Raw genomic sequence first — 13,142 nt, 5'->3', positions numbered from 1 at the left:
AGAACAGCAAAAGTTTGACCCCAGACCCCTTCTCCCCTTATACTACAAGATCAGAACACATTGCAGCCAAAATAGCCTGATTCACATGGGGGAGGTGGGGTGGTGTTATAACAATGAGCACTCAGAGGGAAGTCAGCTAATGGATCGGATGGTAAAGACTGTATTTTGATTAAGACAAGAAGTTTGGCTGCAGACTTCATGTTCCAGAGAACAGGACTTGGACTGACATGCAGTTCATATGGAGAAGAGTTTTCATTTGATAGAACACCTCTCAGTCTGTGTGGAGGGCAAAACAGACAAACTTGAGGAGATCAGAAAACACCCTGAGAAAGAAAATTGTTAAACATATCCAGTAGCTGGCTTTAAGTCCTTATCAGGAGTTAGAATGACTTGCACACTCTGTCATCTGAGGTCATAGATAGCTTTAGCTCTGGGAAAAGAGTTGGTGACAGCAGTTCAGGTTCAGCAGCTGATGAAGTTTGCATTCATGTAGCCCTTTGGCATGTAGCTCCTTGAATACAGAAAGTGCGGAGATTCCTGCAACATCTGGAATGAATCCTGTGCAATGACAATTTGTCAAAGTATCATCCATGCCAAACTAAAACTTATCAAAGATGGACATTTTTTGGCACTAAAGACATAATGGTGAACCCAAAGTATTACAAGAAAAAAAAATACATACAAGAAAAAGCCATGTGAAGCTTAATGTCAGAGTCCACAAAAGCACAGAGCTGTAGGTATTTCAGCAAGAGTGCAGCTATTCCATTATTGAAAGGGCATCAGAAGAGGGGCAGTAGTTTGTGAACTGGAGGGAACAGATCCACTAGTTGAGAACAATCATATGGCTTTTTGGAACAGAAAAAGAAATAAGCCTGGTTTGGCTGAAAAAACTTGGATAAAAACATAAAAAGGAAATTTTTCCCCCTGTTAATAAAAAGGTAAATTCTGCGGAGTCGGTAGATGGCAAGCATCTTCCTAAAGCCACATGTTTAAAACCAAAACATACATTAATTTTAGGCCTCTCTTTAGAAGATGGTTTTCTTAAAGAGGTAATATATATCATATTTTGATGGTATAAGAGGTGACACTTTGTGTTTATAGTTTTGATGGAGTGTGTGGATGATAATAATTTCAAAGCCATTCTGAAAATAGCCAGAACAGCAGTGCTAAGGCTGAATCACAACACAAAATACTTACATGGGGAACACAGTGATTGGGAGAAGTTTACCTGAGTATGCCTTAGACCTAGATCGTTACTACTACTGAATAAAGGTGGTGTTCAAAAAGTTGTAAAAACCTTGCTTATTTGTGAAAGAAGCGTATGCACCTAACAAACATCCAGCATTTTACACTGCTTTTTTGAGCCTAAGTAATGTAGCTGTCCATGTACCAGACCCTGCTCTGCCATTCAACTGGGGGGCCAGCTGCAGTAGAGAGGATCTGTAGGTTGAGGCACAGCAGCCCTGTTGCCCATTTGTATGACCAAACCAATTACACAGAAATGGGTCTCAAGTGAGGAGCTGGTTCTTACAGTAGGTTTGGGTTAGATTCAGAGCATCAGACTCAAAGTCCTATTTATCAGACCAAACCAACACGAGATGAACGCGACTCACTGTCTGTGCATGTTGAAGAAGTCAGGAGGGAAATGAGTTTCTCTTTCAACACTTTAACTCAAAGGCTTATTGTACCATAATTAGTCAACCAGAAAAAGAGACACAATTACGTAAGCTAATTTCATGGACTTCTAACAGATGCCTGATGCCTACATGTGAATCTGTACCCACCTAAGGAGGAGAAGAAAGCTCTGCTCATCCCAAAACTTGAACCTTGGAGGGTAGATTAGTTTTCAAGAAGCATGGAAGATGAAACCCAAGACATTTAAAATATACTCTTTATTATTGCCTCTAATAAACAAACATCTCTTTTGGATGATTTTTCCAAGTACCTGTTGGTGGCAATTGTTGTGATACATTCTGATGTATTATTGTGATCTGTTCCTTCAGGATGGGTGCCATTGGGAAGTCAGAGGCTGCTGAGGGAGGGTCTGCAGTGGGCTCCTCTTCTGCTGCTTGCTGCCAGTTCGAAGAATGGCAACAGCCCAAAGCAGGAGGTGATGGGGATCAGTGAGACCTCATCCTGTGACTTGTAGCTGGTTCCAGAGGAGTCTCAACTGCATGCATGAGTGGTTTTTTTTTTCTGTATCTTTAATATAGGTAGCAATGATGTGCAAAATGTATAAGCATATGTCTAAGTAATGCATGGTGCTCAGACAGACCTGTGTAGCTATTATTTTAATACTTTCTGAGAAAATAAGAACTATTCCCTATATTCCAAACAATATGTTTAGCTCACACCATCCTTCTTAACAAAATATCATGAATTCTTTCAAGTGAGAAACTAAATACCTACAGCCAAAACAAGCATAATGACCTTCCTTACCTTTATTTACACAGAGGGGAAGTTTTTGTACCTGGAGCACAAGGCTGCTGCTGTTGCTGCAGAGGAGCCACACGGTGTCAGTGTCATGCAGAGAAAGAGCGTCATCATCATCGCTGAGACCCGGCGCTAGGTCTGGCAGCCCTCTGCAGCAGAGCCCGGTGGCAGCCGGGTCCCGACACGGCCTACGCAGTACCCAGCACAGGATGTATTTGCTGTTTCAGGAGCTGCTAGCCTGATACTTGTTCAGGTGGTGTATTAAGTGCTATCTAGGTTTATTACTAGACTACATTGCCATACTTCCTACACCATCAAGAGCATCATGTAACTTAAATTATACACTCCAAAACTGCCTCATCAAAAAGGCAGTTTTTACCTAAATGCACTCATGAAATAAAATGACAGACTGACTTTTCCTTCCTCCTTGTTTTGGAGAAGGAGATAGACAAAATTCAGGTGGCAATGGACAGTTCTTCACTTTCTGACTAAAGGACAGGCTGTTTCCTACCACCCCACAAGTTGCCCTGGTGTGAATATGCAGAGTACACACACACGAAAGAAAGACTGGTTTAGAGTAAGTCTAATAAATAATCTTTGAGACATCTTAGTCGAAACTGTTAACTATTTGGAACAAGAACATGCTGCCTCTCACAGTCAGCAGTCACTGTACAGCACAATGAGATTTTATCAGCCAGCATTATGTTTGCTTGTTTTGCTCTGATTTTAGTTGAGAGGGGCATTACATATGGCTCTGTGGTTGCTAGCAAATATACAGTTTCTAAATTGTTTTGTGATAAGGGCTGTGGAGAATGCCATTCAGGAGCCAAAGAAAACATTACATAAATAGCCTCCTATCTGCTTTATGAAATTAAAGCACTCTTAAGGATAGAGGAGTCTTAATTTCTGCATGTAAAAAGTCTATTAGTTCTTCATTCAGAAAGCAAGTTTTTATCCAGAGAGTCCTTGCATTCTACAGGCTGGCTGTACTTCCAAGCTTTGCAGAAGTCAGAAAAGCCAGAACTGAAAATTCCATGTTGACAAGCTCTAAAAGTCAGGTACTGTGGCTGTTAAGGAAAGGCAGGTAACATTGCCAATGCTTCTGTAACAGCATTTCATTGGGTATCTAGTCAAATAACTGTAAAACAAAACGGCACTTCCACAATGCTACCCATTAGTGCTACAGAACATAGGGATGAGCATCAGCACTAGGCCTATAATGCAGCAAGCAAAGCCAAATGTTGCCTTTCCTTGCAATGCTGGTTCCTGGTGGCCTCTTGTAGGCATAAGCCATGCTGAGATCCATTTGGGATCACTGGCAGGAGCATGTTCTGATCTATGTAGTGCTTTCTAAAGTGGCTACTTACTGGCTGTGGACCTGTAGCTGGAAGAAAAGAAACATTTCATTCCTATTCCATCTTATAAAAAATCTTTGGAGTCACAGGCAGAAGAAAAACCCGTTGAGCAGATTTCCCTCAGGTGGGCAACTACAGCTATAATGCTGATGGGAAAACCCATTGAGAGGCACTCAGGGCAGTTCCTGAGACAAGATGAGCTGGCCTTCTTCATTAACTCCAACCATGTTAGACTTCAGAAGCTTGATTATTGTACTGAGACTTTTTGACCTCCGAACAAACCTACAATTAGTACATGTATATATGGAATATGTATACAATTAGAACAATATGTATAAATGGAAAAGGCTAAATTAGGGTGGCAGAAATTGGAAATTTGTGAAAATTTTTTCTCAGCAAGAGCATGTGCTTTTATTACCTGTGTGCTTTTTACTTTTGCATTACAGGGTGTAGTTGTCCTTAACTAATCTGCTTTTTTTCAGATACTCTCTTACTCTGGATTCACAGTTAAGAAGGTGCAAATTTTGCACAGTATTATCTTTCTGTCTTGCTCTTGTTGGCTATGATGCTGAGCACCAGAGTGGTTCATTTGTTTAGCTGATCTGTTTTGTGTCGTTTTACCAGTCCTCTGTCCTGGTTTCAGCTGGAACAGAGTTCTTTTCCTTCCCAGAAAAATTCCATCATAAACCACAACACTCTCCTGCCAGGGTCTCCACCTGGGGCTGTAGCTGTGTGATAGCAGGGTGCTGTTACAGATGTCAGCTGGACCATACCCATTCTTGGATCAGCAAATGGCTCTGTGCATGTGATGCACCTGAGAGTTAGGACAAAGTGAGTCCCTTTAGAGCATGGTGTTGTGTCAAATTACAAAGTCCACAATGAGATGGTCTCTCATCAGAAGACATCTAATGTCTTCTTTGGTTAAGAATAGACTTTTTAGTTGTACAATTTAAGAAATATGTAATTAAGAAAGCATAATTAACACCATATTGTATCACAGTGTATAAGATTATATCTAATACCTTCTCAGATGTTATATTGGCTAAAGCCTGAACAGTATTTCAGGTCTATTTTGTATCCTTGTCTATCACATTCATTTACCATTTACACTGGCTTATCACTTCCTTAGTAGGTTGTATTTTTAGCTGTTTACAGAATACTTTATTGTGCAGTTTGTGCTCCTGCAACTGTTTATTGCCCAGCAAATGCCACAGGAGCCAGGATGTGTCCTCTTGGAAGCCTTCCCAGGCACACAGCCTTGTGCAGTTCCCCTAATGCTGTACAGCCACAGGACTTGGGGCCACAGGTGGTCTAAACCAGTGTGACTGCAGTTACGTCAATTAGCTAGGCTGACCCAAGTCCTGAAAACTGGCTGGTTCTTAGCATTTAGGGCAGGAGCAGGAAAACATATTTCATAGCTGCTGAAAGCTGCTAAATACCTGCTTTTAATAGGACTAATTAAAAACCCCAAACATTTCTTTGGATTGTGCATTTCTTTCAGCGGCCCAATTAATGGGGCTGAGTAATGAATGGAGGCACCACTGGATTGCTTTTACACTGCGGTACTGTGTTAGCAACCTTTTGGTCCTGCTCAGGAGGCTGTAAAATGCTTTGTTCCTCACAGCATAAACACTATTATACTACTATTGGGGTTGGATTTACTCACCATTAAGCAAACGTAAATACTCCTGCATTTGGCACTGCCCCAGTAACAGACAGGAGTTCAGGAATACTTCTACAACATGCCGCCAGGGGTTTCTGGGGGGACTTCTCTGAATCATCCCAGATTCACTATTCTGGGGAGGCTGGGCTCGGACTAGCACTGAGAGGAACTGAAATGGACTGAGCTAGGGTTAATGACTGCAAGCAGTCATTCTCTGCAGGAGCAATGCTGGATGATGCAGTGGAGATGGGACCTTAGTCACGCTTCTAAACTGTGTTCAAATGCTAAATGTGTTGAAGGCTTTAGTACAGTTCGGGAACAGGTTCCTTGAAGAAATTCCTGGTATTTCCTGGTTCCAGGCAGGCTGAAAAACACTGTGAGAATGTGGTGGCTTTTGGTATGTCCATTTATGGGCATGAATCAAAGGAACTGCAGGGAGGAAAAAAAGTGGAAAATGAGAGGAAAAATAAGTTAACTGAGCTACTTCCTCTCTCGGATTCTTCTTGGGTTTTGGGCAAAGCCTTCCACTGGTATTTCATCCCAATTTCTTGCTAACTGCTTCCATATGTAGGCATAGTATAACATCAGTTAAAGCCACATTTAAGCCCTGTTTTTAAGGAACTTAGGTTTTTGGTGGTAGGATGCAAAGTCAGAATGTTTGAATTATTATATGTTTAGGTAAGAATATTACCATTCCTTCTTGCATTTAATGTCCTTCTCAGTGCAATGGTATGAGTACTTTCTGCAAGCACAATGTCTGAAAAAGCCATGCTACATGAAAAAAAATACAAATGATCTAGTTAAGAGCATGCTATTTCTAGTGATGTCCAAAAGTCAGTTTTCTCAGCTGAGTCCCCGTCTTCGTGAGACAAACAACTGGATACTGTTCAAAGACTTATTTGTTCCTCTGTGGTTATGGATCATTAAAAGTGGCTCATTCTTGAAGAGTTTCTTAACTAGTGCCTTTTGGATGTTTCTTAGCTCTGAGGAATCTGACAAATTTCCATCTGGAGAGCAGAGCCTATTTCATATGAAAGGGCTGTAATCCGTGTCTGTTGTTCACATCTGTATTGTGTTAGAAAGCTAAGCTGCAAATCCATGCAAAAGTGTTATGGTACAAAAATCTGAAATACAATGACTTAGAGTTATTTCACAAATTATTTGATACTCTGGTCTCCAGCCACCTTGAATTCCTGTTTAATGATTAATTGAGTATCATGTATTAAATGATTACTGACTTTACAGTGGTCCCTTACCAACTGTATCGTTAGTTTTGCTGAAGATCCATTTTAAGGAGCTAGTCATTTGAATTAATATGCTTTCATATATTAATAAAATGCTTTAAAAGTACGGTAGCAAACTGCACAATAGGATTTTCTGAGGATGCAAATATCTGAAAGCAACTTCCAAAAGAATGTATTTTAGAAGCAATGTGAACCAATGTTGTCTCCCATGTAGGTGACTTTGGACTGTTGAACACAAGTTTTGATTCTTGCATCTATGCATCTTAGGCACAAAGAATGAAATCAGGAAATACCTTTACAGTTGAAAGGCTCACATTTTAACCATCATTTAAGATGGCATGAATTCCACACAAGGGCTCCTTCTTCCCAAGATGCCTTTGAAAGTCTTACAAACAGTATGAGGCCTATTTACACTTATAGGATAACTTTACAACAAAGTATTTAAATTTCTTTACCTTCAGAGGTCTAACACCTGAGGAGCGGTGTAACATGGATGCTTCTGTCAGAAGAATACACATGTTCCTGGGAGAAAAAACAGTGAGTGCAAATCATTATAATGCTGAGGTTTATGATCCTCGAAGTGATCGGGGAGAGCAGCAACTTACTAAACTGATCTGCATATGCAACATACTTCCTTATTATAATTCACACTGATAGAAGCAAACCACCATTGAAACATTGTGACAGGAGGCCTCTTCTGTCCCTCTCCCCTAGGCTGTGAAGCAGTGTGATAATTTGTCAGATGGCAGGCAAAGCAGCTGCATCACTGCATTACCAGGCAGAGGGTAGGTCGTGGTCCTGAGCTGTAGTGGGGGAAACCCTTTGTGGGTATCTAAATGCAGATGGCCCTTCCTAAACCAGACCACTGCTGCTGCTTTCTGGCCCTGCAGCCTTGTACCATAGGCATAGCTGGTGGACAGTGCCCAGATTGGCCAGAGCCCTGTGCAGCTTAGGTGTCTGAGATGCAGGCCATGCTGCAGGGGACTGGGTGCAGAACCTGGGTGAATCTCATGAGCCAGTCATGAGGCTCAAGATGTTGATGTTATAAGGATAAGGAATGGTCATTCATTATAATGTCTGATATAAATTTGTAAAAGAATGCAGAGCAGTTCTGTTAATAAATGGGCTTGAGCAGCATCATAAACACCACGTCTCTTAAAGGCATTAATCCCAACCTGCCAGGTATATTATGCTACCTTCTGTTCTTCTGATCCTGATAGCTTCTACAGTGATGGCTATGACTGGAGTCCATGTACATCCTGTCCTTGCTGGAACTAGAAATGACAGTGTTCTTGTTATTTGGGGGTGGAGCCACAGCAGTGGTTGGAAAACCAGTCCTTGGGGTTGTAGGAGTGTTTGAAGTGTTTCCAAGGTGAACTGCATGGCCACATCATATTCATAACCTGAAAGAAAACCCAAACAAAAAAAAACAAAATAGAGAAAAATGCTGGAGAGGCTCAGGGAGCGTAAGAGCCAAAGGCTGCCCAAAACTATTATTTAATATGGAACACAGAAAGCCACTTCCTCATGCCAGGAAAATTCCTTGTATTATTTAGAGGAAGGGGAAATACTTCTATGGCCTTGTGCAAAGCCTGGTGAGGCCACTGGCAAGGCTCCCATTGACTTCCCGTTAGTTTAGGGCTCTGTTGTCCATCATTAGTCAAAGCTGGTGTTATGCTGAAATGCTAGCTGTTATGCTAGCTGAAATCAATGGGATTGGAAGGTGCTCAGGAAGGATGGACATTTTTGTAAGCTAACACTCTTTCATCACCAGGAAATTCCAGATTGAACTTGTTTTGCTGAAAAGGATTCTTGTTGGAGAGTTGCTGGTTTTTTTTTTTTTGAAAACAAGAACTAATTCTTCTAGTGCAAAGGTTAATTTTAAATTCAAAGAATTCCCTTGTCTTGATAAAGGGACCAAAAAAAAAAGTCTGTTATTAATGTAGGACCTAGCATAGAACTGAAGCTTTCCTTTTAGCTTTAGGGGGATGAGGTAAGTGAATCACAACTGTCCTTATACTGTTTTTTGGTTATCTGAGAAGAATGTTTGGACTGTTATCAAAATGTGTAGCTCTTACAGTACTTCTCATCTGTGGGCCTGGAAGAGTTTGAATCAATGGATGCTTTACACAGAACTGTCATGTAAAATGATTTGTTCCTAGTGACCAAGTAGGAAAGTATTTGCCATCTGAGTTCAGTGCTCTGTCCACCATACTATATACTAAGGTTTTGATTCAAGGAAAACCATATCTAAGTTAGCCCTACTCTGCATGAACATTAAATCATGAGATCTTAAGAGGCCATTTCCAATCTGTATCATTCTGTGATTTTTATGATACAAGTCATTAGCTCTTCACTGAGAATTTTACCAGATTTTGGGCTTCTGGATTTGACTTCAGAGTCAGGAGCCACTTCCCTGCAGACACTTTAAAAATGTTTCTCACCTTAGTTGGAAACAAAATTTAACCACTGGAACATGTCAGTGCAATTAAGCATGTTGCATGGTGTGTTACAGCAGGAGCTGAATGCTATGGTGACCAGCTGACTCATTTTAAAGCCACCACAAGTGATGCAATTGGAACCTGCTGCACTTTCTAATGCAACACTGGGCTTGCCAAAGCAAGCCTGGCCCTGCCCTCCATTCGGAAGAGTAGCAAACTACTTGGTTCACTAGTAACAAAATAAGTAACCATAAATCATTAGCTTAGTGGCAAGGGTATGTGCTTCTTGACAAAAACCCTCACAATGCATTACTTGATTTTCATCTAGTGCAAAGCCAAGCCGTTTTAGGGATATGTAAAATAGTAGTGAAGACTAAAGGTAAATGAAATACAAAGCCATTTATATAAAAAATATAAATACTTTATTTTCAACTAAAAAGGTGCAAACATGTAACTTTTGGTCACACTTCTCAACAAATAAACTGTCCAAAAAGAGCCATCGTCAAAGAAAGAAACAAATGCTCGAGTGGAAAGACTGATGAGCTACAGAAGAGCCTTTTTTCTTAAAGCTACTTGTCCAATAAAGTAGAAGTACATGTATTTTGCCAGATGATTGCTTTGTAAGGATGAGGGCACCTCAACTCTAACAATCTCCATCTTGTTCTCAACTCGCCATTTGGCCCTATCTGAACAATTTCCACTAGAGTATGTATTTCATGCTTTGAATGCATTGTCAAACAAGCTTTAAATCCTACCTATCTTGTTCAAAAAAAAGAAGGCTATCATTGAAATTTCAAAGCATTAAACAAAGGCACAAAACTTTAAATTAATTTAGATAACTGTACAAATATATATATACACACAGTATTTACAATATTAATAAAAAGTAGCTTGTTACAGGTAAATTAACTGCCACAAGCTGTCCAGTCTAACAGACATGATTCTGATTCTTGTTGACCAAGCCATATGAATCAGAGCGTCAGAGCTGAAACATTACTGTCCTAACAGAACACCTTCTACTTAGCACTTTGCTGCGTGAAAGTTTGCCTTCCAGCTGTTGCTGTTACTAAGCCAACACCAGCAAACATGCTAACAGTCTCCTTCTGAATTGCACTACTACATGAAGCACGCTGTACCACATTAAGGGAACATTTGCCTGAATCTGCTTTTCCTGCCTATTTCCCTTACACCCTTCACATCACCTCATGAACAACGTGTTATGAAGCTGTGTCTTGCTGTGGTCTCACTGTCCATCTGTTTTACCTTCTTCTTCAAACCGCCATTTGGGGTCAGTAGAAAAATTGTCTTAAGTCACATGGAACAGTTTGTTGACATTAAAAAAAAACAAAACTGATTTAAATACCTTGTGCTATTGAATCATGTTTACAAATTGAGATGCAGATCAGTTCAAGTCGGGAATTTAGTTAGCTTCTCCTTCTGGCTTTATGCCATGTCTCCATACATCTTCCTGTAGTACAGAGACTCAAAGATGTCATTGTCTCCGGGGCAGTTGTAGTGGCACGCGCAGGTCTTGATGAACATCATTTTCCTTTTCATGATCTCCCCATCAGGGCACTTGAACTCCACGGGGAGGGTGGTGGTTCTGTGGGGTGTGCAGCAGCGCCCGTCAGTGCAGACACCACAGAACTTAGCTCTGTAGGTCTTCACGCTGGTGCAGCCGGACAGCTCAAACTTGACAGGCTTGGAGATTTTGGGGGTGCGAATGCACTTTTTGCCTTTCTGTTAGGGTATAAGTGAATACAAAGTGTTTAGAAGGTAGGCTTTCACACAGCACTAAGTTTGCAAGCTAAGGGCAGCAGGCACACTAATCCTTACATCTTCACTAGGCAAGTGTCTTAGTACCACAACACAGCACGAAAGGAAAATTCAGGACATTTAATTATAAACTGTTCATCACTGGGATGCAACTCAAATTTCAAGGTAAACTACTTGAAACTAACTACACAGTTTTTGGCAAGACACTGTTTTTTAGTTAGTGGATGGAAGCATCCCTGTAGGTTATACATAAAGATTAGATTATTTACCTTGATGTTCTCCTCCAAGTCTGCTTCACAAGGTCTGACCATGCAGAGTCTACTCTGTTTCTCCAGTCTGCAGAAGGCATTATCATTGGTGACCCTGGTTGAGATGCCCATACCGCAGGTCTTGGAGCAAGCACTCCACTCCGTAGTCTGCACCAGACAGTTGGCACGCATCATTGTCGGGTCTGGACCGTAAGTGTCTTCCAGTCTGTAAGCTGCAGGAGACAGACAGCCAAAATGAGACCATCATCTGACCTCATGCCCTGCTGAAGGCTCTCTTCCCCTTCCTGGGAAATTTGAGTATCCACACTTACTGCAGCAGTCCAGCTGCCAGGGTGCCCTGTGTCAACCCATCCCACTGTCTTCAGCCTCCATGCAGGGTACCTCTTCCCCCCAGACTGCCACCCACTGAGGGACCCCCACTCACCAGCAAGTGCAGGTCCCACAGCAGTCTGCTCTTTGGTCTCGTCGCAGACCCACTCCTCGCAGCACTTTCCAGGGAGCTTCACCCGGCGCGGGTAGGGGCAGTCGGGGCTGGGCAGGCGGACGTCCATGCTGCAGAGGGGCACGCAGCCCACCGCCCCGTCCAAGCAGGTGCACTGGTACTTGCAGCTGCTCTGGAAGGACTCCCCGCTCCGGTACACCATACCGCCGAAGACGCAGGGGGCACCGTCCCGAGCTGCGAGGGGCAGGAGGCGGAGGGTGAGGCGAAGAAAAGTTTCCCCGGCTTTGCTAGACCCCAGCCCGGCGGGAGGCTGTTTCTGTCCCGCGGCTGGCCCCGTCCCCGCTCACTCACCGGTGCAGACGCCGATCCTGCGGTTGGCGGGTGAGCCGAAGTCGCAGAAGAGCCCCTTGTGGTGGTCGCAGGGGTCGCGCTCGGTGCAGAGCTCACCCAGCTGCTTAGCGCAGACGCGGCAGCAGCCGCAGCCGTCGAGCACCAGAGAGACTCCGGCGGGGCAGGTGGGGCCGGGCCCTGTGCCGCACTGGCACTGCCCGCTGCACTCCTGGCTCTGCGCCTCCTGACAGCGGCGGGGAGGGAGAGAAAGAGAAAGCGGGGCGTCAGGACCGCTGCCGGGACCAAGCCGCCCGGAACTGGGGTGGCGGCGCCGCGGGCCGCGGCACTTACCAGGCTGAGGAGGGAGAGGAGAAGGGCTACGGCGAAGCTGGCGGAGGCCATCCCGCGGCGGTCAGCGGCTTGAGAGCGGCAAGCACGCAGCGGAGTCGGGTTGCCCGGCAGAGAGGGGCGGTGAGGTGAGATGAGCCGAATCGAGGTGAGGCGAGGCGATGAGCGCTTCCCGTCGGGCGGGTCTTCTCAGCAGCGGTGCGCGGACGGGCCTGTCGCGGTAGGCGCTGTGCAGGCTGCTACTCGGTGCTTCGCTGCTCTGCTCCGCTCCTTGTGAGTCCGGTGGGAGAGCGGCTGTGTGAGTGCTGCGCAGTGCCGGCAAGGACGCCCCTTTATACACGTCTTCGGCTCAGCCTCGCCAATGGGCTGAATGGGGCCGCGGACAAACAGCGACATTCCGCGCATTCCTGCGCGCCGCGCCGCGCCGCCCGCCCCGCCCCACGCCGCCGCCGCCGCCCCGGAGCGGCCCTGACCCCTGACTCCCGCATTCCTCCGTCTGTTCCCCCCCTCCAACGCACACCCCTTTCACGTCTTTTTATTTTTCATCCTGATGGTTTTTAAGTGTGGGTCCTCTCCGGAACCAGCGGCTTTGGGTCCCCCCCGTCCCGTCCTACCCCCGGCAGCGCGTTATTCCTAGACGGGCAGCGGGAAGGGGCGAGGGGGGCGGCGGGACGGTTGCCAGGGGCGTCCGGGGGAATCCGTTATTTCTCTTCCTCGGTTCTCCCCGCTCGCCTCTCGTCCCTCCCCCGGCAGAGGGGACAGGAGGCCAGTGTTTTTGGGGTGGCCCCATCAGGGCCCTCACGTCGGGGTGCCTGGTACCCAGCAGCGAATGGTCCCGGTG

General features: G+C 44.5%; 1 protein-coding gene and 1 long non-coding RNA gene across 2 annotated transcripts; both read right to left on the bottom strand.

Moving 5' to 3' along the window:
• Nucleotides 1–6,755: 6,755 nt before the first annotated feature.
• On the bottom strand, nt 6,756–8,504 carry LOC133280305 (uncharacterized). Its single transcript, XR_009747114.1, has 2 exons — nt 7,892–8,504; nt 6,756–7,217 (listed from the first exon to the last, which is right to left on the bottom strand). It is a non-coding gene; the product is annotated as an uncharacterized LOC133280305 (long non-coding RNA).
• Nucleotides 8,505–9,535: 1,031 nt separating this feature from the next.
• CCN2 (cellular communication network factor 2) lies at nt 9,536–12,688 on the bottom strand. Its single transcript, XM_061474850.1, has 5 exons — nt 12,305–12,688; nt 11,975–12,197; nt 11,606–11,857; nt 11,182–11,393; nt 9,536–10,876 (listed from the first exon to the last, which is right to left on the bottom strand). The coding sequence occupies exons 1-5, from the start codon at nt 12,353–12,355 to the stop codon at nt 10,580–10,582; spliced, it is 1,035 nt and encodes a 344-aa protein (XP_061330834.1). The 5' UTR covers nt 12,356–12,688; the 3' UTR covers nt 9,536–10,579.
• Between the last annotated feature and the right edge of the window lie 454 nt (nt 12,689–13,142).

The sequence above is a fragment of the Pezoporus flaviventris genome, unplaced genomic scaffold (genome assembly GCF_033815535.1).
Source record: "Pezoporus flaviventris isolate CSIRO_AGI_PZ_B2104156 unplaced genomic scaffold, CSIRO_AGI_Pfla_v1 ptg000081l, whole genome shotgun sequence".
Classification (NCBI taxonomy): domain Eukaryota; kingdom Metazoa; phylum Chordata; class Aves; order Psittaciformes; family Psittacidae; genus Pezoporus; species Pezoporus flaviventris.
Note: the sequence above shows the minus strand (reverse complement) of the source record. Positions and strands in the feature narration are given on the sequence as shown.